A 26,727-nucleotide genomic window follows, 5' to 3' on the forward strand; every position below is an offset into this window, starting at 1 on the left:
TTAGAGACTAACACATTTATTAGAGCATACGCTTTGGTGATTTGTTAGTCTCTAAGGTGCCACAAGTCCTCCTTTTCTTTTTTCTCCGTACAGTGTGTCTGATAAACCCATTGTTTCATGTTCTCTGCGTGTGTGTATCAATCTCCCCTGTTTTTTCCACCAAACGCATGCGATGAAGCGAGCTGTAGCTCACGGAAGCTTATGCTCTCATAAACTTGTTAGTCTGTAAGGTGCCACACGTCCTCCTTTTCTTTTGGCCCCGAGCAGTTTGTCTGAAAGTGCAGAAAGCAGCAGGGGTTGATGCTGTCAGATATCTTTTCGCCCCGATCTTTTTCTGGAGGGTGCTCGTGTAGAAAGGTGTCGTTGTGTGAGTCTGAAGCGCCTCCAGCCCTTTGGGATCCCCGAAGGGCTGGAGGCGTCCTGGAGATGCTATCTTTCCTTTCCTTTCCCCTGGGCCGCGCTTTGGAAAGCATCTTCCCTTTTTGCTGGCCTTCCTCCCCGCAGACGACAAGGGGCTTCTGTTAAAATGAGGCCCGGAGCTGCGTGCCCGCCTCATGCCCGCGGCTTTGGCTTGAGGGAGGAAAAGCCTCCCTCCTGCCCCACGGCTCGCCGCCCCCAGCGGGGCCCCTCGGAAGAGGGGTGGGCCCTCGGCGCCCGCCAGTGGCCCCGTCAGCGAGTGCTCGCAGCAGGGCCTCCTAGCCGAGGCAGCGGCTGCCGCCGGGCTCCGCAGGCTGATGCATATTGATGAGGGAGGGCTGGGCGCACGCAGAGGGGAGGCAGCCCGAGCTCCGCGCAGGCGGCGGCGGCTCCCCGGGATGCTAAGCTGAGCTCGCGTCTCCGCCGCCCGCCCTCCGCTGCGTGTTTGTCCGCGGCCCCCTTGAGCGCCGGCGCCGGGGCCCGAACTGCGGATGCTGGGGGGGCCCCGCCTCCGCTTCCCGAGAAGCGGCCCCTGACCCGTGCGGCGCCCCAGCGGCCGGCAAAGCAACGCGCGGGCCGCGAGGCCGAAAGCACCCGCGCCTCGCCCCGGGGCAGAGCCATTGTGTCGGAGGTAGGGCTGCGCGCGCGCGCGTGTGTGTGTGTGTGTGCGCGTGCAAGGGGGGGCGGCGGGCGTGTGCGGGGGCCCTGTGAGTGTGTGCAGGGAAGGGGCGTGGGCGCTGGGCAAAGGCTTGAACTCGGGAATGGTTTTTTGTCTGTGTGGATGCGGAGGAAGGATTGTGAAGGGCGGGGGAGAGGGGCTAGGTGTGCGAATGCAGATGGGAAGGGGGGGTGAGGGGATGGGTTTGGGGTGTGTGTAAGGATGGTGAGAAGGGCATTATTTATATATATATATATATAGGTGATGACTGAGAATTGGGGGTGTATGTGGAGCAGGGTTGTGACAGGGGAAAGCAGAAGTCAGTGTGCTGAGTGGGGGGCAGGAGGCTTTGTTGTGTACGAATGAGGTTTCGTGGGGGCAGGAAAGTGCATACGGAGGGGGTTTTGTCTGAAGTGAGACAGGTGTGGGGGGGTGTGGGTGTGTGTGTGGATGCGTATGGATTGATGTTGGATGTGTGTGGGAGAGGCTGTTCAGGGAGACAAGAATGAGTGTGCGTATGTGGAGTGGAGAGGAGATTGTGTGTGTGTGTGTGTATGGGGGAAGGTGTGCAGGGAGGGAAGGTTGTGTGTGAGTGGAGCTTGTTAGTGTTTGTGTTGGAGGGGAAGATTATGGGAGGTGGGTGTTTATATGTATGGAGACTGAGGATTGTTTGGGTGTAGTGGAGGGTGTTTGTGTATGCGTGTATTTGGGGGGGGGTGTCCATAGGGATGGAGAATATGGATGTTTTTGACGGGAATCTCTACTTATTTGATGACTGGGATGCAGTATTGCTGCCTGGCTCTTAAAACAAGGTGACCTAACATCACTAATGCACGAATGTCTTGACAGTACCACTTGGGAGTGCACTCCCTAGTGATCCCTAAAGTGCTTAGTGCAAACAGAACAGCATTGTGCAGGGTTCTCGGCTTGGGGAATGGGGAGGCAGAGAGTCAGAGATTGTTACTCTTCATCCTGGCTTTCAGAGCACCTTGCCCTGGCCCCCTGCAGCAAAGAGACTGGTACTCTCCTTCCACCTCTCTCCTTCCTGTTAGGGCCCCATACAAGCAGATAACTGTCAGTTTCCAGGGTCTGATGCTGTAGGGAGGCTGTTACAGCTGTGTCCCATTGCTTAATCCCAGCATTGGAAATGACTCAGCAGGTACCATGCTATGTAAGGAAGGGGTAACATGGAGATGATGTTGTGAGGCTGAATCCAGTAGAGAGATACTCTAATTTGAAAGTCCGTCCTAAGCAAAATTGTGTGTTGGGGGGAATCATGTTAAATCAGAGAGGTGGGGGAGAAGCTGAGGAGAAGAGTGTCCTGAGCCAACGAGCGTGGGAAGTTTGGGCCAAACAGAGAGCCCCAGGGAGATTGCATAGGGATAGTTTACCAAAGGTTGTGGTGGATTCTCCATCTCTGGCAATTTTTAAATCAAGATTAGATATTTTTCTAAAGGATCTGCTCTAGTTCAAACAGGAATTATTTCAGGAACATTCTGTGGCCTGTGTTACGCAGGAGGGCAGACTGGATGATCAGTGGTTCTTTCTGGCCTCAGCATCTATGAATTACGGTGTCTTGAAGGTAAGGCTGTGCGTTTGTCACGGAGGTCACAGATTTAATGGCTTTCTGTGACCTCCATGACTTCTGCAGCGGCCAGCCGTACCGATTGTTGCTGGGGCAGTCTTGGGTCACAGCTCCCCTCCCCCAGCAGCAGCAGGAGTTTGAGTGTGGGGCTCAGGGCTGGCGGTTGGCATGTGGGAGGGGGTGAGGGCTCTGGGCTGCACTTACCTCAGGGGGTTCCTCGGAAGTGGCAACATCCCATGGCTCCTAGGGGGAGGCATGTCCAGGGGGCTCTGCTCACTGCCTCCACCTGCACGCACTGCCCCCATAGCTCCCATTGGTCACAGTTCCTGGCCAATGGGAGCTGAGGAGCTGGCACTCAGGGAGGATGCAGCATGGCCATGGCCATGCCTCTGCCTCTGCCTGGGAGCTGAGGGAGTTTGCTGCTTCTGGGGAGTTCGGAGCCAGGTAGGGAGCCTACCGAGCACCTGTGGCACTCCCCAGGCTGCCCCCCTCCCCAAGATTTAGTCAGGAGTATATAGTACAAGTCATGGACAGGTCATGGGCCATGAGTTTTTGTTTACTGCCCGTGATCCGTCCATGACTTTTACTAAAAATACCCCTGACTAAAATGTAGCCTTATTTGTAGGATATTTTCTAGATGCTCTTTGGGCTTCTGCATCTTTCTGTTTTCCATCTGCTGTTGCTTCTGTCATGTCATGTTTGGCAAAAGGGAACTTGAGGCTCCATATGCAATGAAGCAGTGCATCGGGATTTGTGCTCTTGTTCTGCTGCCTGCCTAGATGCTTGTTTGGCGGGCATTCTTGCTGGTGGAGTGGACTCTTAAAAGCAGGATTTAGGATAAATATGGGAGAAATTCAGGACCAAGGAGCAGAAAGGTCAATGAGGTGCTGTTATGCTTTCTTTATCTTTTTGAGAATGTTATTGTACTGTACAAAGATGGATTCCTCAATGTTTTGTTGGCAGAGACACAAAGGACTGGAACAGTAAAAGGTACTAGTTTTGCAGGTCATTAGTGTGGTACACTGTCAGGATTGCTATGGGTGCAGGGCTGGAATAGCAGGACAGGGTAGGTCAAGATTGGCAGAGCAGTGTGGTAAAAGCTAGTGTAATGAATGCCTGCCTGAGTGATGTCGGGCTCTCATTCCTCTGTGTTAGTCCCTCACTTTTATGAAGAATAAATTCATCCCAAAATTGTTACAATGATTCATTATATCAGAATTGCCCAATTCAGAGAACTATGAATTGCATTAGAAATGATCAGAAATCTCTGCCCATTTGATTAACAGCATCAGCCCCCTATGTGCTGGAGGCTTCACTTAGATCCTGCACAACAATAATTCCTGCTTGTCATTAGGAGCTATTTATAATGGCCATGGTGACAATGGAATCAAATTAACCCAAAGGAACAACTGGCTGCCTTAAAAAGAAACAGTGAGTGCGCTAGATGCAAACAGTAGGCATCTGGGAGAATTCCTCTAAGTGGGATAATGTCTAATCACATCAAATACTTGTAGGACCCTAAGTAGTTCATTAAACACTTCTGGAACTGTAGAAACTAGATAGAGCAATATGTGATGAGTGACAACCAGAATTGTCAGTAGCTTGATCAGCTGTGCTTGGCAGTCAGGGTTTGCTAGCTCCTCTGGCCATACAAGGCACAGTTACACACTTACTGAAATGGCTGCAACTCCTATGCTTGTGTATCAGGAAGACTTTCCACACTCCAGCTGCTGACCCCAAAGCTACTGAATGACAAAAGCTTGTGATGCCCACCTAAGGCCTTTGGACACTTCAGACATTTTTCTTTTTTTGATTTATGCATCTCTGGTTTATCTCTCTCTACTTTATATTTTGTATTCTGAACTTTTTACATCTTTATGGTACCACTTTTGCATTCACTAAGAATAATAATTGCCAGCAGGGCCCAAGGGCTCTTTATGATAGGGGAGGTTGAGGTGGTGAGTCAGCTAATAGGGGCTGGTTAATGTGGTGAGTGATGTTGTTAGATCTTTTTAGAGCACAGAAGACCCCCCCATCATAATTATAAAGGGAAGGGTAAACACCTTTAAAATCCCTCCTGGCCAGAGGAAAAACCCTTTCACCTGTAAGGGGTTAAGAAGCTAGGATAACCTCGCTGGCACCTGACCACAATGACCAATGAAGAGACAAGATACTTTTTCAAAAGCTGGGGGGAGGGAGAAACAAAGCCTCTCTGTCTGTCTGTGTGATGCTTTTGCCGGGGACAGAACAGGAATGGAGTCTTAGAACTTAGTAAGTAATCTAGTGAGATATGCATTAGATTCTGATTTCTTTAAATGGCTGAGAAAATAAGCTGTGCTGAATGGAATGTAGATTCCTGTTTTTGTGTCTTTTTGTAACTTAAGGTTTTGCTTAGAGGGATTCTCTATGTATTGAATCTGACTACCCTGTAAGGTATTTACCATCTTGATTTTACAGAGGTGATTCTTTTTACTTCTATTAAAATTCTTCTTTTAAGAAACTGAATGAATGCTTTTTCATTGTTCTTAAGATCCAAGGGTTTGGGTCTGTGGTCACCGATGTAAATTGGTGAGGATTTTTATCAAATCTTCCCCAGGAAAGGGGGGGAGGTAACATTTGGGACGATTTTGGGTGGGGGAAAGACATTTCCAAATGGACTCTTTCCTAATAAAAAACCCGGTTAGACGTTTGGTGGTGGCAGTGGAAGTCCAAGGGCAAAAGGTAAAATAATTTGTACCTTGCGGAAGTTTTAACCTAAGCTGGTAAAAGTAAGCTTACAGGTCCCCACATCTGTACCCTAGAATTCAGAGTGGGGAAGGAACCTTGATATGGTGGTAGAGCGGTGGGATCAACTTGAAATCATTTTGAGATTTTTTTTGAACAAGAAGCACAGATTTGAAAAGGAAATTTTTTTTTTCCCTTTTGGCTGCTGGAAAGCAGGTTTTAAACTGAAAGCAATTAGAGGGGTTTTTTTTTTCTGCTTTGTGGCCAGAGCAGAAACAAAAGGGAATTGTCTTTTGTGAGCTGGAGTTTTCTCTACCTAAAGGCCAGGTAGTTAACCTCCTGCAGGGAAATTCACAAGTCTTCATAGACCTGAAGTTTTTTTTTTTTTTTTAATCTAAGAGCAACTAGAGGGGTTTTCTGCCTATTTGCCTGGAGACAAAGGTGTTAGGTTTTTTTGGGGGGGTATTTTTTAAGGATTTCTCTGTAGGCTGACGGTCACTATCAGAGAACATTGCTATCCGGGTAGCACAGCAAAATTTTACAAGCCAAGTTTTTTTTTGTTTTGTTTTGTTTTGTTTTCTTTCTAACTCCCGGGTGTAAAGTTAGTTTAAAAACAGAGAGGTTAGGATGACAGACTCCAAGGTTCAACAAAAGCTGGAATTAGCCAGATTTGAGGCTGAGGAAAAACAAAAGGAACATGAAAGGCAGATGGGTACACATGCGGCCAGGGAAAAAGAAATGGAGGCTGCCCACAGGAAGGAAATGGAGGCAAGGGACAAAGAACTGGAGGAGAAGGAAAAAGAGAGGAAGCATGCACTGGAGATGAAGAAGGCAAAGGCTCAGCAGAATATACCAACAAACCCTAGCAATCCTTCTCCAGGTACCACTTCCCATCCCAGAAAGTTCCCCACCTACAAGGCAAGCGATGATACCGAGGCCTTCTTAGAAAACTTTGAAAGGGCCTGCCTTGGGTACAGCATCTCTACAGACCAATACATGGTAGAGCTGAGGCCACAGCTCAGTGGACCCTTAGCTGAGGTGGCGGCTGAAATGCCTAAGGAATACATGAACCAGTATGAACTGTTTAAAACCAAGGCGATAGTCAGAATGGGGCTAACCCCGCAGCATTCCCGTTGGCAGTTCAGAGCCCTAAGGTGGAAACCAGACGTGTCATTTACCTGACATGCCTATCACATGGTGAAACATTGGGATGCCTGGATATCAGGAGCAAGTGTTATATCTCCAGAAGATTTGCCCTTCCTAATGCAAATGGAGCAGCTCTTAGAGAGTGTTCCTGAGGAAATAGAAAGATACATCCTAGATGGGAAGCCCAAAACTGTAATCGAGGCAATGGAGATTGGAGCCAAATGGGTGGAGGTGGCAGAAAAGAAAAAACCTGGTCGCAGTTGGAGCGGATGCCAGAAGGGACAACTTCAGACCACCCCCTACTATCGGGGGCCGCCCAAGGCCCCACCTACCCCCCACGGAATCCTCCAGCCACCTTATCGTCCCGCCACACTGTTCTCCAGCAACCTACCTCGCCCCAGTGACCCGTCAGCTGGACGATGTTTTAAATGTAATGAGCCGGAGCATGTAAAGGCCAACTGCCCCAAGAACCACAACAGATTACAGTTCATTGTACCGGAATCACCCCAGAGGTCCTCAGGCCCAGATACCTCCTAGATACCCTTGGAGCAGAGGGAAACTGTGATTCTGGGCAGGAAGAAGGTCACCGCGTGTAGGGACACCGGAGCACGTGTCTGCTATCCATGCTTCCTTAGTGGACCCCAATTTAATCAACCCAGAGATCCAAGTGATGATTCAGCCCTTCAAGTCCAACTCTTTCAATTTGCCTACATCCAAGTTGCCTGTCCAGTACAAGGGCTGGTCAGGAACGTGGACTTTTGCAATCTATGATGATTATCCCATCCCCATGCTGTTGAGAGAAGACTTGGCCAATCATGTGAAGCAAGCCAAGAGGGTGGGAATGGTCACCCGCAGCCAGGCTAAACAAGCCATCGTGCCTAGCACTGTTCTGGAAACTTCTACCAGAACCTGGTCAGAGGTGATGGACCTGGCCCCCAGGCCAATGTCTGCAACAGCAGTAGTGGATCCAGTTCCAGAGACCCAGACAGAGCCAGAACCGGAACCGGCGCAACAACTAGCACCAGACCCATTGCCAACACTGAATCCAACACTTGCAACCCCAACCCCAGAGGGCCCCACTGAACTTGAACTGGCAGCAGCCAATAACCCTACACAAGAGGCTCAGCCGGAGGCTGAACCCCAACCTAGTGCACCGGGGGAGAGAGGTTCACAGTCAATGGAAACAGTCCCATCCCCTACATCGCTTTGAGAAGGACCAAGCATAGGTCCACAATCCAATGAGGAACTGATGTCTCCAGCATCAAGGGAACAGTTCCAGACCGAACAGAAAGCAGATGAAAGCCTCCAGAGAGCTTGGACGGCGGCACGGAGCAACCCACTGCCTCTCACCTCTTCTAATCGATCCAGGTTTGTTGCAGAAAGAAGACTTTTTTAGACAAGGAAACTCTTTCTGGTGGACACCAGGAAGACTGGCATCCTCAGAGACAGTTGGTAGTTCCAATTAAGTACTGGGTCAAGCTCTTGAGCTTAGCCAGTGATCATCCTAGTGGCCATGCTGGGGTGAACAGGACCAAAGACTGTTTGGGGAGGTCATTCCACTGGGAGGGAATGGGCAAGGATGTTTTTACCTATGTCCGGTCTTGTGAGGTATGCCAAAAAGTGGAAAAACCCCAAGACCAGGTCAAAGCCCCTCTCCAGCCACTCCCCATCATTGAAGTTCCATTTCAGCGAGTAGCTGTGGATATTCTGGGTCCTCTTCCAAAAAAGACCCCCAGAGAAAAGCAGTACATACTGACTTTCATGGATTTTGCCACCCGATGGCCAGAAGCAGTAGCTCTAAGCAACACCAGGGCTAAAAGTGTGTTCCAGGCACTAGCAGACATTTTTGCTAGGGTAGGATGTCCCTCCAACATCCTCACAGATGCAGGAACTATGGAAAGCCTTTGGAAAGCTCATGGGGTAAATCACTTGGTTGCCACTCCTTACCACCATCAAACAAATGGCATGGTTGAGAAGTTTAATGGAACTTTGGGGGCCATGATACGTAAATTCGTAAATGAGCACTCCAGCGATTGGGACCTAGTGTTGAAGCAGTTGCTCTTTGCCTACAGAGCTGTACCACATCCCAGTTTAGGGTTTTCACCATTTGAACTTGTATATGTCCGCGAGGTTAAGGGGCCATTACAATTGATGAAGCAGCAATGGGAGAGATTTGCACTTTCTCCAGGAACTCACATTCTGGACTTTGTAACCAACGTACAAAACACCCTCCGAACCTCTCTAGCCCTTGGTAAAGAAAATCTACAGGAGGCTCAAAAAGAGCAAAAAGCCTGGGATGATAAACATGCCAGAGAGCGTTCCTTCAAAGTAGGAGACCAGGTTTTGGTCTTAAAGGCACTCAAGGACCATAAAATGGAAGTGTTGTGGGAAGGGCCATTCATGATCCAGGAGCGCCTGGGAGCTGTTAATTACCTCATAGCATTCCCCACCTCCAACCGAAAGCCTAAAGTATACCATATTAATTCTCTAAAGCCCTTTTATTCCAGAGAATTAAAAGTTTGTCAGTTTACAGCCCAGGGAGGAGGTGACGCTGAGTGGCCTGAAGGTGTCTACTATGAAGGGAAAAGTGTTGGTGGCGTGGAAGAGGTGAACCTCTCCATGACCCTTGGGCGTATGCAGCGACAGCAGATCCAGGAGCTGTGCACTAGCTATGCACCCATGTTCTCGGCCACCCCAGGACTGACTGAACGGGCATACCACTCCATTGACACAGGTAATGCTCACCCAATTAGAGTCCAACCTTACCAGGTGTCTTCTCAAGCTGAAACAGCTATAGAACAGGAGATCCAGGATATGTTACAGATGGATGTAATCTGCCCTTCTGGCAGTGCATGGGCATCTCCAGTGGTTCTAGTTCCCAAACCAGATGGGGAGACGTTTTTGCCTGGACTACCGTAAGATAATGCTGTAATTTGCCCCGACAACTATCCAATGCCACGCACAGATGAACTATTAGAGAAACTGGGATGGTCCCAGTTCATCTTTACCTTGGACTTAACCAAGGGGTACTGGCAGGTACCGCTAGATGAATCCACCAAGGAAAGGTCAGCCTTCACCACCCATGTCGGGCTGTATGAATTTAATGTACTCCCTTTCGGGCTGCGGAATGCACCCGCCACCTTCCAAAGACTTGTAGATTTTCTCCTAGTGGGATTAGGAGACTATGCAGTTGCCTACCTTAACGATGTGGCCATATTTTCGGATTCCTGGGCAGCACACCTGGAACATCTACAAAGGTCTTTGAGCGCATAAGGGAGGCAGGATTAACTGTTAAGGCTAAGAAGTGTCAAATAGACCTAAACAGAGTGACTTGACTTGGACGCCAGGTGGGTCAAGGAACTATCAAGCCCCTACAGGCCAAACTGGATGCTATCCATAGGTGGCCTGTCCGAAAGTCAAAGAAACAAGTTCAATCCTTCTTAGACTTGGCCGGTTATTACAGGCGATTTGTACCGCAATACAGCCAAATTGCCGCCCCACTGACAGACCTAACCAAAAAGAAACAGCCAGATGCCGTTCAGTGGACCGAAGAGTGTCAGAAGGCCTTTAACCAACTTAAAGCAACACTCATGTCTGACCCCGTACTAAGAGCCCCAGACTTTGACAAACCGTTCCTAGTAAACACAGATGCATCCGAGCGTGGTGTGGGAGAAGTTTTAATTCAGGAAGGACCGGATCAAGAATTTCACCCTGTAGTGTTTCTCAGCAAGAAGCTGTCTAAGAGGGAACGCAACTGGTCAGTCAGTGAAAAAGAATGTTACGCCATTGTCTACACTCTGGAAAAGCTACGCCCATATGTTTGGGGACGGCGTTTCCACCTGCAAACCGACCATGCTGCGTTACAGTGGCTTCATACTGCCACGGGAAATAACAAAACACTTATTCAGTGGAGTTTAGCTCTCCGAGATTTTGATTTCGACATCCAACACATCTCAGGAGCTTCTAACCTGGTGGCTGATGCACTCTCCCATGAAAGTTTCCCAGATTCAACTGGTTAAAATTGTCCTTGAGATGTGGAAAATATTGTTAGTCTTTATATACTTGGTAGCAGATTTAGAGGTGCATGTGTCTTATTAACTCTGTTTTTTCTTTGCGCTCCAGAAAGAAATCCCAGCCAGCGTTTCACCCTATCTGTGATTTGTGGGGCGTGTCATAAATATAAAGGGAAGGGTAAACACCTTTAAAATCCCTCCTGGCCAGAGGAGAAACCCTTTCACCTGTAAGGGGTTAAGAAGCTAGGATTAACCGTGCTGGCTCCTGACCAAAATGACCAATGAGGAGACAAGATACTTTTTCAAAAGGTGGGGGGAGGGAAAAACAAAGCCTCTCTGTCTGTCTGTATGATGCTTTTGCCGTGGACAGAACAGGAATGGAGTCTTAGAACTTAGTAAGTAATCTAGCTAGATATGCATGAGATTCTGATTTTTTTAAATGGCTGAGAAAATAAGCTGTGCTGAATGGAATGTAGATTCCTGTTTTTGTGTCTTTTTGTAACTTAAGGTTTTGCTTAGAGGGATTCTCTATGTATTGAATCTGATTACCCTATAAGGTATTTACCATCTTGATTTTACAGAGGTGATTCTTTTTACTTCTATTAAAATTCTTCTTTTAAGAAACTGAATGAATGCTTTTTCATTGTTCTTAAGATCCAAGGGTTTGGGTCTGTGGTCACCGATGTAAATTGGTGAGGATTTTTATCGAACCTTCCCCAGGAAAGGGGGGGGTAACGTTTGGGAGGATTTTGTGGGAGGGAGAAAGACATTTCCAAACGGACTCTTTCCTAATAATAATACCGGTTAGACGTTTGGTGGTGGCAGTGGAAGTCCAAGGGCAAAAGGTAAAATAATTTGTACCTTGGGGAAGTTTTAACATAAGCTGGTAAAAGTGAGCTTAGGAGGTTTTCGTGCAGGTCCCCACATCTGTACCCTAAAGTTCAGAGTGGGGAAGGAACCTGGACACCCCCATACACAGAGTAAGTTGCCTCTGAGATAGCCATGGCTAAGACCCTAACTTTGTGGGAAGCAAGCTGAAACCCTTCTGCCTGCAACTGACCACCTGCATGTCAGGCTGGCTTGAGAGCATATGATGAAGGAATATCCTCCCCACCTACGCCCCACTTCTCCTGGCAGTCACACAAAGTGCAGGGAGAATACAAAACCGTCACTTTTTTTAAAAAATGGGGAAGAAGACAACAGTTTAAAAGGTTCAGTTAGGAAAGCGATTGCTGATGAGGCAGACAGATACACACATGCTCAGTCTGGAGTGCACAGGGTGGTCTGTCCTCTGTAAAGGAGCATCTCCAGCTCTTTGGAGCTCTGACACACACAGGACAGAAACCTCAATGAAGAGGCAGACTCCCATTTAAGATAGCCTTAAGGAAGGACATGTACCTTACCATAATTTTCCACCACCTGGTGGTCATCCCCTGTTCCTCCCCTGAGCCCCAAGCTGATGCCTTAGCCATGCTCTTTTATGTGCATTTGATATTGAGTTAAACTACATCAGTATTAGTCACTTTTTAAAATGATTTAAGAGTGTCCACGCAAGGGGGCTGCTGCACTGATTTAACTACATTGATTTAAAAACAGAGCTAGTGAAATAGGTTTAATTTCTCAGCACATGCCAAGCCTGTAAAAGGCAGTGTCCCTGTGCCATCTGCAGCCTCAAACCCATTGTCCTGAGGCACCTTTGCCTGTGGCCAAACAGCAGTTGTCTGTGACCATGGTTGCCTGTGAGTACAGTCCTTGTGTGCTGTGGGAGGTGTGCTGTGATTTGTCTTGTCCACCATTGCCCAGACTGAGCTATGGCCATCAGCAACCCTGTGATAGACTCATGCAGGCTACATGGACAAATAGTATCTTGTATTTTCAAAACCACAACACTATCAATTATGAATTTTGAAATCGTGGCAGAAAACCAGCCCAGGTAAAACTGAGTGTTCAGTTACCCTGACATAGGCTGGGTTTTCAAAAAGGCTTAAGTTCCATACTTATGACCATATTTTCAAAAAAGCTCAATTCCCACCATGCTGAGCACTTCTGAAAATCTTGGCGTATATGTAAGTGGGGGAATGGTCCAGCTATTATGGGGAACTTTCCTGGCTTATACACTACCCTGGTGAAATGGGCTAGCGAAAGGATCTGAGTCCTTGCTCCCACTTCCTTTACCCAGAGGCCTGCCTGACCTTGAGGGCTCCCCTTCCACTCTTCTGTGTGGCAGAGTCCTCGCAACCCCAACAAGGCTGGTCCCAGGATTCCTGTGGGGCTCGACCCCTAACCTTGTCGTGGTCACTTAGGGCAGGGGCTAGGGTATCCCCACTCCAGGTTGCTCTCTTTCTACTGGATGCTTCCCTGACCCACTGATCATTACATACAGTTCAAAGTAAATACAATTTATTAAACAGCAGTCAATTTAAAAAAATAAAGAAAAATGAGAAAGGTTAAAGGAAAACACATCATCCCACTCTGTGGCATAGGGACATCACAACCAGTGTCTCGGGAATGTAATGTCTGTTCCTCACAAGCCCCAGGCCTCCCTCTTGACAAAGCCCTGGCTGGGATGATTTAGTAGGTGTTGGTCCTGCTTTGAGCAGGGGATTGGACTAGAAGACCTCCTGAGGTCTCTTCCAACCTTAATATTCTATGATTCTCAGGCCCTAGCTGTGCCGCAGGGATGCTGCGGGTCAGACACTTGCTTTGGCGGTGACCACACGCCCTCAGGCTTTATGTGGCAGGAGCCTTCTTCCCAGCGTTGCCCGTGCCCTGTCAGGGTTACGATCCCCTCCAAGCCTGGCCTGCATGGCATCTTGGCTGCGGGTGCCTCCCTGTGCTGGGCCCGCTCTCCCCAGCTGTTCACTACACTTGGCTCCGGACTGCTCCAGCCACAGCTCCACTCTGCCTCAGCAGTGCTGCTGCTCTGGCCTCTCTGGCTCTGGTTGCTACAGCTTTTCTCCCAGCACAGGTCTGCTCTGTGGGCTGCTTTTGTGACTCGGCTCCCAGCACTGACCTGCTTCCTTGGCTCCCTTTCTGGCCCCTCTGACTGGCACAGCTCTTCTCCTGAGCTCAGCTTGGGCCCCTGCTTTCTCCTGAGCTCGGCCCACTCTCTGACCCAGGCAATTCCAGCTCACACCGAGGACAGGACCTCCCTCCCGGCCTCCTCACTTGCTATTTAGCCTGCCTGCCCCGTCAATCAGGCTGACGTGGAGCATTGGCCTCTCCCTGTTGTTCCTGGGGACTGTCAGTCTTAGGGTCCTGATTTCCCATTGACCTTTCCCCTTTCTTTTACTACTGGGAGCTAGCCAACCAAACCCCCCCCCCCACTGAGTTTTAGTAAGGGGACAAGAGTCCCCTTACATATGTGTCCATCCTGCCACCTTTAAAAATGCTGCACCTTTAACTATTGCTTCTCTCACTGTATCGTCCATGTGACCCACCATCAGAGGACTTCCTCTGCCACCTGCTTGCCCAATATCTAACAAAGCAAAGCTGCCAAACCTCTTGCTTCCCAGCTGCCTGGGCCAGGGTGAATCTGTGGAGGATAATGCAGACAGGGAAGGTGGCCTGGAGTTGGGGGACTGGAACCGTTAAAGAAGGATGGGATGTGGAGAGGAACTGACATGGGCCTGCAGGATGACTAGTTAGAAAAAGTCCATTTGCTGCAGTCAAGGGCTGGAAGAGGCCTGTAACTTGAAGGGGGTTGGAGGGAGGTGTTGGAGTAGGATGCCATGTGTGGGGGGTGGTGTCAGATTCATGGCAAGGAACCCAGGCTCAGGTGAGGGAACAGGACAGCAAGTCAGCCCCTTTTGTCAGAAGGACAAGGACACAAGGCTTTAAAAATGTATTCTGTACTGATTAGCTCAAGTACTTCCCAGACCAAAGTACACTAGTGCCCCGAGCCATGACTCCCACCTACCTAGTGTAGTCCATCTGGCCTGGAGATCTCTTTTACCAGTTGTCTGACCTCTGACCCCAATTAATGCCAGGCAGGGCCAGGCGAAGGTCATCTGAGGCCATAGACACAACGTGAGTCTGTTCAGCATCCTTCCTCACTTGGAGGATGGAAGCACTGGTTCCCCTCTCCTCTCAGAGGCAGTGCAGTGGCATTGGGCTCCTTCTGCCCCAGGATTGGCTGCAGGGTCACTTCCTCCCCTTTGGCACAGAGGGGAGGCAACAAGGGTCTCCTCTCCCTTTCCAGAGAGGAAGGGGTGACAGCAGGTGCTCCCGAGTACTTACCCATCCAGCAGGGTGTAACTGCTGGGGTGGCGGAAAAGGCCACTGCACTCTCTCCTCCTGCCACACTCTAAGCTCCTTGCTGGGGTGGGCTTGGTGAGCCCCCGACCCAGAGCAGAGGATCTAGTTGTTAACCTCCCATGGAGGGCAGTTTCCCTCTCAGAGCTAGTGTTTCAGACTGTCTCCATACTGAGGCAGGCAGCTCTGACTTGTTCAGTTATAATTGTGCCACATTTTAATGCTTTCCTTTACAACTACATAGGCTGGAAATGCCCTTTTTTAAAAATGAAAGCTGAAAATCTGAAGAAATCACATGACTCCAGGACTTGGGGCCCTACTCATGAGCCTATATATGCCTTAATCTAGTCCCCCAAACATCAGATAAACCAATTAATGTTGCCCCTGGAACCCGTCCCCAAACCAGACACCCATCTCACCCATGCACACATACCCCTTGCCTGGTATCTACCCCCAATGCAGCATCCCCTCAAGTGCAGGCACCATTCTCATTAGATGCCCATGACATCTCCACCAACATGCCAAGCACCCCCTCTTGCTTCTCCCATCTCTAGAGTGATATAGTCCCTGGGTGCGTGTGGAGGAACACTCCCCACACCTGCTTCTAGGGACTGTGAGGAGAGCCCAGGCTGCAGCAGGCAGAACAGTATAGGGCAGGTGAACCACCTAAGAGAGCTCTTGCCCAAGTAGCTCTACCTTCTCATTTGAAAGTTCTGGCCTTAATGTTTTATATGCATATAAATATTAAATATATAACCCATGCCTTTTCTGGTCCCCCCTGCTTCCAGACCTGTGTGCTCCCATCTACAAAAATCTGCTCCTCTTCTTTCAAAGGTGAAATGAAGAAATGGCCTTTTGCCATTTGTAAGCTGCAGTTACTGGTGAGGTCCATGAGCACATGCACAATGAACAAGATGGACATTCTGTATACTGATGCAGAAGGAAGTGGTCACATTTAGCTTCCAGACCCAGACAGGAAGCAATACTACCACAGCACCAGCATCCAAACTCCTCTCAAGTAAGCACCCTTGCCAGTGAAGATCAGAACAGCCTGTTGCAAAGAGTCATAAGGGATCTCTCTGCTCTCCACATTGATGCTGCAAATACACGTGTGTGATCCCATGAGTGGATATCTGAGCAAACTTTGAAGACCACTTTCAAAGCTTTTTGAATTTACAAACACTAAAGGGAGAGAATACAGCTGAGCTGAACCCCATTTAAAAAAACCCTTCTCCCAGCTCTAGTTCTAAATGAAAGAGGCTGCACTGCATATGCATAGCTAATGCAGGGTTGCCCTGCCTTATTCAGTGTAAAAAATATGTTTTCTTCCAGGTCATTGAACAAAATGTTAAATAGTATAGGGTACAAACCAATTATTGAAGGAGCCCACTGGAAACACTGCTTGATGATGATTCCTCATTTACAGTAACATTTTGAGAGCTATCAGATTGTCGGTTTGTGAAACACTATACCTCGGGGGAGTGCCCTGTAACTCCCATATTCATCATTTGTATGTAATTGTGGTATTTCATATAAAGAATGCCGGGTGAGGTATCATGGGAAAGGTTATGATCTGCTGAAAGCCATTGTTCTATCTAAATATGTATATAGTCATTAGTAGGGCTGTCGATTAATCGCAGATAACTCACACGATTAACTCAAAAACATTAATCACGATTAAAAAATTAATCGCGATTAATCACAGTTTTAATCACACTGTTAAACAATAGAATACCAATTGAAATTTATTAAATATTTTAGGACGTTTTTCTACATTTTCGAATATATTGATTTCGGTTACAACACAGAATACAAAGTGTACAATGCTCACTTTATAGTATGATTTTTATTACAAATATTTGCACTGTAAAAACGATAAACAAAAGAAATAGTATTTTTCAATTCACCTCATACAAGGTACTGTAGTGCAATATCTTTATCATGAAATCGCAACTTACAAATGTAGGTTTTTTTGTTACATAACTGCACTCAAAAACAAAACAATGCAAAACTTTAGAGCCTACAAGTCCACTCAGTCCTACTTTTTGTTAAGCCAATCACTAAGACAAACAAGGGGGATAATGCTGCCCACTTCTTAGTGACAATGTCACATAAAAGTGAGAACAGGCGTTCACATGGGACTTTTGTAGCTGGCATTGCAAGGTATTTGCCTGCCAGATATGCTAAACATTCATATGCCCCTTCATGCTTCAGCCTCTGTTCCAGAGGACATGCTTCCATGCTGATGACGCTCATTACAAAAACAATTCGTTAATTAAATTTTTGACTGGACTCCTTGGGGGAGAATTGTACGTCTCCTGCTTTGTTTTACCTGCATTCTGCCATATATTTTATGTTCTAGTAGTTTCGGATGATGACTCAGCATGTTGTTGGTTTTAAGAACACTTTTGCCCCAGATTTGACAAAACACAAAGAAGATACCAATGTGAGATTTCTAAAGATAGTTACAGCACACGACCCAAGGTTTAAGAATCTGAAGTGCTTTCCAAAATTTGAGAGGGACGGGAGCATATGGAACATATTTTCAGAAGTCTTAAAAGAGCGACACTCCGATGCGGAAACTACAGAACCCGAACCACCAAAAAGGAAAATCAACCTTCTGCTGGTGGCATCTGACTCAGAGGATGAAAATGAATATGGATCGGTCCACACTGCTTTGTACTGTTATTGAGCAGAACCTGTCATCAGCATGGATGTATGTCCTCTGGAATGGTGGTTGAAACATCAAGGGACATATGAATCTTTAGTGCATCTGGCATGTAAATATCTTGCGACACCGGCTTTACAACAGTGCCATGCGAATGCCTGTTCTTACTTTCAGGTGACATTGCGAACAAGAAGCGAGCAGCATTATCTCCTGCAAATGTAAACAAACTTATTTGTCTGAGCGATTGGCTGAACAAGAAATAGGACTGATTGGACTTGTAGGCTGTAAAGTTTTACATTGTTTTATTTTTGAATGCAGTTATTTTTTCTACATAATTCTACATTTGTAAGTTCAACTTTTATGATAAAGAGATTGCATTACAGTACTTGTATTAGGTGAATTGAAAATACTATTTCTTTTATTTTTTACAGTGCAAATATTTGTCATCAAAAATCAATATAATGTGAGCACTGTACACTTTGTATTCTGTGTTGTAGTTGAAATCAATGTATTTGAAAATGTAGAAAAAGTCCAAAATATTTAAATAAATGGTATTCTATTATAGTTGAACAGTGCGATTAATCACATGGTTAATCATGGTTATTTTTTTAATTGCGTGATTAATCATGATTAATCTTTTTAATTGCTTGACAGCCCTAAGATTCATTAGTGCATATGAAGCTATGAGATTGTGTTGTATGGTCATCACTAAACTATGCTGTGAGTTGGGGAATCTCCCAGATATTAGCTCCCCAAAGACAACAACAATGGAGGTAACCAATGCCTGGGTGGGAGTCAAACAACCATCAATAGCCATTGTCTAGCAAGGAAGTTACAATTCAGTGACTCACTTGCACAAGGCCCCAACAGGGGAATTGCTCAACCTTGCCTGGTGACTCAGTAATGCCCACTGGGCATGCCTGGACTTGTGCTCTGCAAGCACATAGAATGAGGATATTCAGTAGATGACAGAGGCCTCATAGTTTGTCCTATCTCTTCCCCCACCTTCACTGAAAGCAGCAAGAATGCTGGAGCTGAGGAGATGGGTCCCCAGGCTAACAGGGAGAACCTGCGTATGAAAGACTGTGACCAACCTGCAGTTTTGAGTGGGGTGAGAAAAACTGTTTAGTCCAGATATTGCCTAGTATAATAAGGATGAGAATTTAGACTGCATGCTTATCTTTTATTTTCTTTTGATAACTACTCTGACTTTTTGCCTATCACTTATAATCACTTAAAATCCATTTTTTGTAATCAATACACTTATTCTAGTGTTTATCCTTACCAGTGAGTTTGACTGAAGTGCTTGGTAAATCTGCTCAGACTACAAAGGCTGGTGTATGTCCACTTTCCATTGATGAAGTGGTGAACCAATTAATAAACTTGCATTGCTCAAGAAAGGGTCTTGAGCAGTGCTAGAGGGTATATTTTGGTGGTATAAGATGGAAACTGGGGGGATTTGGCTGATGCCTTTCTCTGTGTGATTTGTGAGTGGCTCTGGGAGCAGTCATTCAATCTGGCTGGGTGTGGGACACCACATGTGGTTGTCCTGAATGGTAACAGCACTTGGAGGGGTTTGTTGCTTATCTCCAGTAAGACATTGTGAGAGACAACCCACATTAGTAAATTAAGGGGGCACAGTGGTCCCATGGTCCCAGGTTATGTGCCATATTAATTTAATATCATCCTAGTTTTTTAATCAAAATATGCAGTACCATGTCAAATGCCTTACAGAAGTCTAAGTACATTACTGCCTTTATGAATGAAATTTATAATCTCATAAAAAAAGATATCAGGTTAGTGTGACAGGACCAATTTTCCATAAATACAGGCTGATTTGCATTAATTACATTATCCTCCTTTCATTCTTTATTAATTAAATCCCATATCAGCTACTCCATTATCATGCCTGGGACCGATGTCAGGTTGACAGACCTATATTACCCAGTTCATCTCGTTTACCATTTAAAAAAATTGGCATAACATTGGCTTTCTTCCAGTCTTCTGGAACTTCCCCAGTGCTCCAAGGCTTATTGAAAATCAAAATTAATAGTCCAGGAAGTTCCTCAGACAACTCTTTTAAAATTCTTTGATGCAAGTTATTTGGATCTGATTATTTAAAAATGACTAAATTTAGTAGCTTCTCTTTAACATCCTCCAGAGATATGAATTGAGAGGAAAGAGTGTTATCATCACCAAATGATGAGACTACCATATATACTCGATCATAAGCTGGTTCATTTATAACCTGACCCCCCCCCAAGATGGATAAGTAAAAATGGAAAATTTTTATGACCCATTCATAAGCCAGCCCTATAATTCAGGGGTCGACAAAGTTTGGCTCCCGGGCCATCAGGATAAGCCGCTGGCGGGCCAAAATGGTTTGTTTACTTCGAGCGTCTGCAGGCATAGAGGGAAACCTAAGTAAACAAAGTGTCCCGATGCACCAGCTGCTTACCCTGACGGGCCGGGACAGCAACTGGTGGGGAAATTTTTTGTGGGGGAGAAGCTGGGGGTCAGGGGAATAATCCCTGTGATCACCTCCCACATGACCCCACCCCCTAGGCCGGGACCCCCACACTCTCCCCATCCCATCCCTTCCCACCTTATTTGGGGAGGGCCAGGGGAGGATGTCTCTGGCCTGGCTGGAGCTGCTCTGGCAGGCTGGGCAGTGTGGCTGTGGCCTGCTCCGGTGGGCCACAGCGGGCAGTGTGGCTGCAATATGTTCCAGTGAGCTGGGCTAGGCAGCATGGCTGCAGCATGCTCTGGTGGGCTGAACAGCGCGGCAGCAGCCTGCCAGCCCTGGAGCTGCAGCTGCTTTGAAGGCTGGGGGGAGAGCAGCATGGCCAGAAGCGGAGAGAGTCTGGCCCCGCCTCTTCGCTTCTGGCTCTGCTGGCTAAGCTGCCTCTCCTTGCTCCCTCTGTTGCTGTGTCCCACCTCTCCCTCTCTATACCTGTTCATAAGCCAGCCCCCTTCTCTGATGCTTCCCTTTTTTACTAAAAAAATTCAGCTTATGTACGAGTATATGGAGGGAGGGATAGCTCAGTGGTTTGAGCATTGGCCTGCTAAATCGAGGATTGTGAGCTCAATCCTTGAGGGGGCCATGTAGGGATCTGGGGAAAAATTGGGGATTGGTCCTGCTTTGAGCAGGGGGTTGGACTAGATGACCTCCCGAGGTCCCTTCCAACCCTGATATTCTATGATTCTATATATGGGATATGTTTTTTCCCCAAATGCAGAACAGAAATATTTATAAAAAGAAAAGGAGTACTTGTGGCACCTTAGAGACTAACAAATTTTAACTAACTACAGCATTTGCTCAAGAAAAAAATTTGTTAGTCTCTAAGGTGCCACAAATACTCCTTTTCTTTTTGCGAATACAGACTAACACGGCTGCTAATCTGAAACCAGAAATATTTATTGAACACTTCTGCCTTTTCTGTATTCTTATTGATAATTCTACCATTTTCACATAGTAATGAACCAATACCATTGCCAGGATTCCTTTTGTTCCTAATATTTTTTAAAAGCTCCTTCTTATTGTCCTTAGCTCTGCTGGACGTAGATTTTTCATTGTGTCCCTTTGCTTCTCTTATCAATTTTCTACAATTCCTAACTTCTGATTTATATTTGTTACTATCAACTTCCCCTTTCTTCCATTTGTTATATATTATTTTCCAATTTTTTATAGCTGATTTCCCTTCTCCTCTAAATCAGGTCAGTTTTTACCCAGCATACTCTTCTTCCTTATTTTTGGGATTGTGGCTTTTAGAGCATCTGATAAGGTATTCTGAAATGATTCATAATTATCATTTACATTTTTTCTGGTTAAAATGTTCTCTCAATGCAGATTTTGTAGAAATGTCAGTATTAACTATGGTTGGGATTTTCAAAAGCACCCAAGTGTCTTAGGAGCACAAGTCCTGTTGAACATCCCACCCTCCGATGTTAACTAGCGCTACAATATTGAGTCTGCCAAAGTTATCAAAAATTTCTAATGTGCACTCATGAATTTTTTTTTAAATGTTTATATGTTAACTGTATTTTAGTTTTTAGTAAACAATGCAAAGACCTGTTTCTCATGAAGAATAGCCTTCCTAAAAAATTTCAGTTGGTGAAATTCAATTGTTTTTGAGTTGTGTGAGTAACATGTGTGTTAAAGGTTTAATTAAAAAATAGTATTTTTTAAAATCTTTCCATATTAAAAAAAACTGTCTAAACTGATTTTGTTCCCAAAAATAATTAATCTCTGGCTGACATCAAACATGGAAAATGTTAGGCCAAAAATGCAGTTTTCAGAAGGCTATGAGCAACTCTTTGCAGGTTGTAATGAAAATTCTGATATGATCGTCAATATAGACAGGACTACTCTTCCCACAGTAATGCACTGAAGCCTTCAGAAACAGAAAGTGTGTGCATACAGGTTACAAAACCTTGTTACTGATTCATGGATGTACTTTTTGTTCTAGATAATCTGACTTGAAGAAGTCTATTTCACTTTAGCCAGTTCAAGATGGAAGCTCCACTGGTGAGTCTGGATGAGGAGTTTGAGGATCTGAGACCCTGCTATGCTGATGACAGAGAAGAAAAACCCCTTTGTTTTTATGGCTCATCCCCTCAGCATCTGGAAGATCCCTCCCTTTCTGAGCTTGAGAACTTCTCCTCTGAAATTATCAGCTTCAAGTCCATGGAAGACTTGGTGAATGAATTTGATGAGAAACTGAATGTCTGCTTTCGGAATTACAATGCCAAAACCGAGAACCTGGCTCCTGTAAAAAATCATCTCCAGATACAAGAGGAGGAAGAGCATCTTCAGGATGAGGAGTAAGTATACTAGAAATTCTAATAATACATTTAACCCAAGGAGGCTTTTATTTATTTTAATGCAATGAGTCTTCATAAAGCTTGTCAAAAAAGGAAAAATAAAAACTAAGAAAAAATTGAAATTTTGAAGAAGTTTCCATTGTGCAGGGTTTCCAATAGATCTATTTTCAGGTTTTCAAAATTTTTATTGCATTTTAAAATATTTTTTGGTCAAAAACATTATGGAAATGATTCTTGACACTTGTTTTCAGTAAACAAAAACATCTGATAATGGTTTTGATAATTTTTTTTGATAAAAACAATGGATAAAGAAGTGATGAAAATGTCTTTGAAAAAATAAAACATTTGAATAAGTGAATAGTTTTTTGGCAAAATATGTTTTGTTTGGAAAAAGGCCATTTTAATGTTTTGATTTGAAAAAAATTGTAATGTCTGTACTCACAAAGAGATTACGCTAAGGCTTCTAGGTCACCATTGAGAATAGGGCTATTTTTACACTACAGAGTTCAGTCGACTTAAGTTACATTGACGATCATAAGCTGCTTTAAGTACATTGGTTGTGCACATCCACACAATGCTCCTTGCATTGGCAGATCCGTCCACAGTCTGTTCTCTTGCATCGACAATGAGAAAGTTTTATCATGGGAAGCTATCCCACTGTACAACTTGCCACCCTCTCCTCCTGGGAGATCTGGGAATGGATTGTGATGCATCATGGGAGTGTGTTCACCATCCCATGATGCAGTTATTTCTGTCCCATCATTCCATGGGCTTCTGACTTCGTTTCATGCCATTTTTAACAGTCCTTGTAAACTATGTGCCCACCATCTCTGTCTGAAATCATGGATCCTGAACTGCTGAGTGTTATGACCACAATGCAGCTGGTTCTGCAGTATTTCATGAGCTGCGAAACAGAAAGTGAATCAGTGGTGCCTGCCCTGCTGTGTGCGATGGAAAGAAATAATTCAAGACTGCTGCTGGCATTCATGGAGCAGCTGCACATGGTGGACCATTGGTACTGGGCTCAGGAAACAAGCACCGAGTGGTGGAATCTCATTGTGATGCATGTATGGGATGATAAGCAGTGGCTGTAGAACTTCCGGATGTGCAAATCCACCCTCCTGGAACTGTGTGTGGAGCTCGTCCCAGCACTGCAGCTCAAGGACACCAGAATGACAGCTGCCCTCACTGCTGAAAAGCTAGTGGCAATCGCTATGTGGAAGCTGGCAACTCTAGACTGCTACCAATCAGTTACGAATCAGTTTGGCGTTGGAAAATCCACTGTGTGGTTTGCGGTGATGCAAGTCTGCAGGGCCATTAATCACCTCCTGCTATGAAGGACTGTGACTCTTGGTAATGTGCAGGAAATATTTGATGGCTTCAAGGGAATGGGATTCCCTAATTGCAGTGATAGATGGAACACAGATCCCAATTTTGGCCCCAGACCATCTTGAGACAGAGTACATCAACCAAAAGGGCTACTGCTCCATGGTCTTGCAGGCGCTAGTGGCTCACCAGGGCCATTTCACTGACATCAATGTAGGATGATCAGGGAAGTACAGATGCATGCATTTTTAGGAACACTGGACTGTATAGAAAACTGCATGCTGGGACTTTCTTTCCAGACCAGAAGATTCTGATGGGGGATGTGGAAATGCCCATAGTGATCCTGGGAGACCCTGCCTACCCTTGCTCGCATGGCTTATGAAGCCTTACACCGGGAACCTAGACAGCAGCAAGGAGCACTTCAGCTACAGGCTCGGCAGGTGCTAAATGACCACTGAATATATCTTTGGCATATTAAAAGATTGCTGGCACTGCCTTTTTGGCAGGTTAGACCTCAACAAGGAAAATATTTCCACAGTCATTGCAGCCTGCTGTACAATGCATAATATTTGTGAAGTGAAGGGGGGAAAGTTTCCCCCAGGGTGGAGTGCTGGGATTGATTGGCTGGCCACTGATTTTGAGCAGCCAGATACCAGGACAATTAGAGGGGCACAACAGGATGCTATTCAAATCAGGGAGGCTATGAAAGAGCATTTTGACAATGATTCCTAGCAACATGTCTTTATGTGAGGTATTCAGCCAGGCAATGTTTACTTGCTGCCTTGTATGACCCCTATAATGTTTGATTCCTGAGTGTTAATTGTAGTGAGCAAATATTCCTTCCAATAGCCACTGTGTTTGAATGTTAGCACCACCTAATGTGCATATGATACAAATAAAGAGTAAATTTGTATCAAAGAATAAGTTTAACAGCAGGACAAAAAACAAAATATTCATCAAATAGGAAACATGGAAATGAGGAACAGTCTCTTGGTTATGGCTCTCACAGCTGAGTGTAATTCCAGCTTTATGAAACCAGTCCCTGTGGGTTGAGTGCAAGGGTACTGAGAGGACCGGGAGGGAACATGCACGAAATATGGTGTGGGACTTTGGGGAGAGCATGGAATGGAGTTCAGTGGGGTACTGAACTACAGGGGGACTCGTGCATGGCTGTGCTCTGACTGCAGCATAATGAGGAACTTGAGCATCTGTGTCTGGTCCTCCAGTAGCTTAATCATCCACTCTTGCCCCTCTCTCCTTTCCAGGCTATCCAGCCTGATATTTTCATTAATTGTCTCCCTCAGTGCTATTGTTTCACTATCTGCTGTATCTGTTGACTGCAGCACTTCACAAAACATATCCTCCTTACTCTTCCTGGTTTGCTATCTTATCTGATGGATGTACTCTGCCGCTGTGGAGAAGTGGGGTCCTCAAGGGCACATCTTCAGACGCCAAAGAAACAATAAACTGACAAAGTGTTGTGAGTGCGGTCACAGCCATGAATCACAAAAGTTACACAGACATCTTTCTCACTGTTCCTTGGCTAGCATATAGCTTGGTGTGAGTCTGAAATATGGTGAGTTTGGTTGGGTGGGAGGTGGAAAGGGGGGAATGGGCAAGAAGGAACAAACGGCCTGGGTGGTCTGAGAAGGGGGTTCCTACAAGCTCCTAGTGGAAATATTCTGAATATTGGTATCCTTTTCCATAGGTGGGGGATCAAACCTGATATCTCACTCCTGAGGGTAACCCAGGGTACAAGGGTGCATCTTTTGCATGCGTGCGTCTTCAGACTGTCTCTGTATACTGCTCGCCTGTGTGCGGGCTTTGATCCCTGCAGAAATAATTGCCGGTTCGGTGCAGCAAAATTTCCTACAGTGGGGGAGAAACAAGTTAGCTCTGCTAAGGAACCTTTGGCAGAGGATTGCAGAATATCTGCAGGAAAATTTCCTAGAGATCTCTTTGGAGGATTCCCGGGATATCCCAGTGTACATTAACAAACTTTTCTGCCAGGCTCCCACTGTGTAGCTCATAAACTCTGTTGTTAATTTCATTCCCTTATCCCTTCTCTACCATATAACAAAGTACATGAGAGCTCAATCTCCTCTCACCATGAAGTATCAAAGTAAAATGTATGCTTATCTACACTCGCATGCCCTGCTTCAGGGCTGGATTACCCAATAGGCAGACTAAGCACGTGAGATTTTTTTTTTGAAAAAATTTGATATTTGATATTTCAAAAAAAGCATCGAAATAATCATCATGGGAAAATCAGAACTTTGTTAGACTTCCTTGCACTCCACTCCACACTCTTCCCCTGTTTTTCTGTTCTCTTTTTATTACTTATCCCTAAACTAGGGGGGCATCCTACTAATGTAGATCGAAATAATGCGAGGAAATCAGATCCTGTCATGTATTGCAATAAATTTGTTTTATTACTGATATATTCTGGGTTATACATACTTGATTCATTTTTGTCCTTTCTTATATATATATTTTATATATATACATTATACATTATGTAATTTGTTTTTTTTTTAAGTTCAGATAACTGAGATAAGGGGCAGGATGAAACATACCCAACTGAGTGGAACACAGAAACGTAAACTGGTGGAAGAAAAGAAACAAAAAAACTAGTGAAATTTTCCAAAATCTTCCAAAGCTGATATCATTTTTCAAAGCGAATCCATCAGAAGCAACATCTTTTCTCAGTAGCACAGACATTATTCCAAAACCTGTAGGTGTTTCAGAGACTGACCCTTCTTCTGTTGGTGAAACAAACACCATTCCAGAACATGTGGATGTGTCAGAGACTGTAACTGATCATCCTACACCGGTGGTAAAACAGACATTGTTCTAGAAGGTGTGGATGTGTCAGAGAGTGAACCTGCTCATGCTGTAAATAATAGGAGAAAAGATCCTGGTATGTGGATTGATTCCAGTACCAATGATGTAGCTTACTGGATAGATTGTAGACCAAATGACTGTCAACACCACACTGGGCCATTTGAGAAATCACGTTGGACTGTTACCAATGGCAAACAAACAAGATATTCTTCACAAAAAATATTTTTTGGTGTGAAAGCGAATGGTGAGACATACACTTGAGAATGGC

General features: G+C 45.6%; 1 protein-coding gene across 4 annotated transcripts in view; it reads left to right on the plus strand.

Moving 5' to 3' along the window:
* The first annotated feature begins 738 nt into the window (after positions 1-738).
* FEZ1 (fasciculation and elongation protein zeta 1) overlaps positions 739-26,727 on the plus strand; it is a 194,723-nt gene continuing 168,734 nt past the window's right edge. Inside the window, exons 1-2 of one of the 4 annotated variants that reach the window (XM_038380981.2) lie at positions 739-1,048; positions 21,935-22,289. In XM_038380981.2, coding sequence (XP_038236909.1) covers positions 21,979-22,289 — 311 coding nt within the window. In that variant the 5' untranslated portion in view covers positions 739-1,048; positions 21,935-21,978. Of the gene's footprint in view, positions 1,049-16,139; positions 16,223-21,934; positions 22,290-26,727 lie in introns of those variants that run through there. The other 3 variants (XM_038380976.2, XM_043500980.1, XM_043500979.1) reach the window with 3 other exon arrangements.

This window comes from Dermochelys coriacea, chromosome 22 (assembly GCF_009764565.3).
Source record: "Dermochelys coriacea isolate rDerCor1 chromosome 22, rDerCor1.pri.v4, whole genome shotgun sequence".
Lineage (NCBI taxonomy): Eukaryota > Metazoa > Chordata > Testudines > Dermochelyidae > Dermochelys > Dermochelys coriacea.